The sequence below is a fragment of the Aplysia californica genome, unplaced genomic scaffold (genome assembly GCF_000002075.1).
Source record: "Aplysia californica isolate F4 #8 unplaced genomic scaffold, AplCal3.0 scaffold00619, whole genome shotgun sequence".
Taxonomy (NCBI): domain Eukaryota; kingdom Metazoa; phylum Mollusca; class Gastropoda; order Aplysiida; family Aplysiidae; genus Aplysia; species Aplysia californica.
The window spans coordinates 335964-337537 of record NW_004797889.1 but is presented as its reverse complement, the minus strand read 5'-3'; the positions used below and the strand labels follow the sequence as shown (position 1 = coordinate 337537).

Here is a 1574-nt window from a genome sequence, read left to right as displayed (position 1 = left end):
AAGATGCATTTGATGTAAATGTACATTTTGTCAGCTTTACTTCTCCTTTCATATTGAATTTTAATAAGAGTAATATATATGATTTTTTGTGTGTGTACCTGCATGTGTTTTACGGTCCTGTACAGCCAAGGAAAATTTCCCTCTGGGATAATAAAGTACTATCTTATCTTATATTTTCACCCAACAAAGAAGACGAAAATGTTTATTAGCAAAAATGCTTGGTTATAAACAAAAAGGTATTTGAGTGAGGTTGGAAGGGGGGGGGGGGGGTGTCAGTATGGCCTTACTGGGTAAGAAAAAAAAAAGATGAAGCAAAAACCCAAAATAAAAAGGGAGATTGGATGAATAGGTTATATTTTCACACTACGCAGATACAGAGGACGAAAGATAATATAAGATGACGTGAAATAATGTCTTCGCAGTCACTGCAGTGGCAGTGTGTTAGTGACAGTTATAGTGTGTTAGTGGCACTGACGTGTGTCAGTGACAGTGTGTCAGTGTGACAGTGTGTCAGTGGCAGTGTGTCATCAGTGATAGTGTGTTAGTGTGACAGTGACAATGTGTATGTGACAGTGTGTCAGTGTGTTAGTGACACTGACGTGTGTCAGTGACCGTGTGTCAGTGTGACAGTGTGTCAGTGGCAGTGTGTCATCAGTGACAGTGTGTTAGTGTGACAGTGTGTTAGTGTGTTAGTGACAGTGACAGTGTGTTAGTGACACTGACGTGTGTCAGTGACAGTGTGTCAGTGTGACAGTGTGTCAGTGGCAGTGTGTCATCAGTGACAGTGTTTTAATGATAGTGACAGTGTGTCAGTGTGACAGTTGCAGTGTGTCAGTGCCTTTGACTGTGACAGTGTGTTAGTGTCAGTGACAGTGTGTCACTAGTGACAGTCTGTCAGTGACAGTGTGTCAGTGTCAAAATCGGTGTTAATAACAGTGTGTTAGTGATAGTGACAGTTTGTCATCAGTGACAGTACGTCAGTGTGACAGTGACAGAGTGTCACCAGTAACAGTGTGTCACCAGTGACAAAAGAACTCACTCTGTCTGCCAGAGTCTCTTCCTGGGTGTCGGCATGCAATTCCTCGATCTAAGGGGTGGGGGTTGGTGGAGGGGGGTAGGATGTTTGACCCGGGGGGAGAGTACCGAGCAACAGTAGGAGAGGTGAAGACAGAAAAAAGCAAGCATACAGATGAAAAAAATAAGAATAATAATTATACTGATAAAAATTCTGATGATGATGATGATGACGATGATGATGATAACGATGATGAGGGTGATGATGATGTTGATGATAATGGTGAGGAATAACAATAACAACAACAACAACAACAACAACAACAACAACAAAAACAATAACAACAACAACAAAAACAATAACAGCAACAACAAAAAACAACAACAACAACAACAATAACAACAACAACAACAACCAAAACAACAACAACAACAACAACAATAACAACAACAACAACAACAAACACACAAAAAAACAACAGAAAACAAAAACAAAACCCCCAGAAAAATATCCTTCCTTAACCCCCACAAGGAAAAAAACTAAACAAATCAGCAAAAAA

General features: G+C 40.0%; 1 protein-coding gene across 1 annotated transcript in view; it reads right to left on the bottom strand.

Annotated features, from left to right (window-relative positions):
• LOC101853032 (cubilin) overlaps positions 1-1087 on the bottom strand; it is a gene marked incomplete at its 5' end in the record, with an annotated part of 106878 nt that extends 105791 nt beyond the window's left edge. Inside the window, 1 exon segment of the mRNA XM_035972231.1 lies at positions 1036-1087. Within this exon segment, the coding sequence (XP_035828124.1) occupies positions 1036-1087 (52 nt within the window).
• Between the last annotated feature and the right edge of the window lie 487 nt (positions 1088-1574).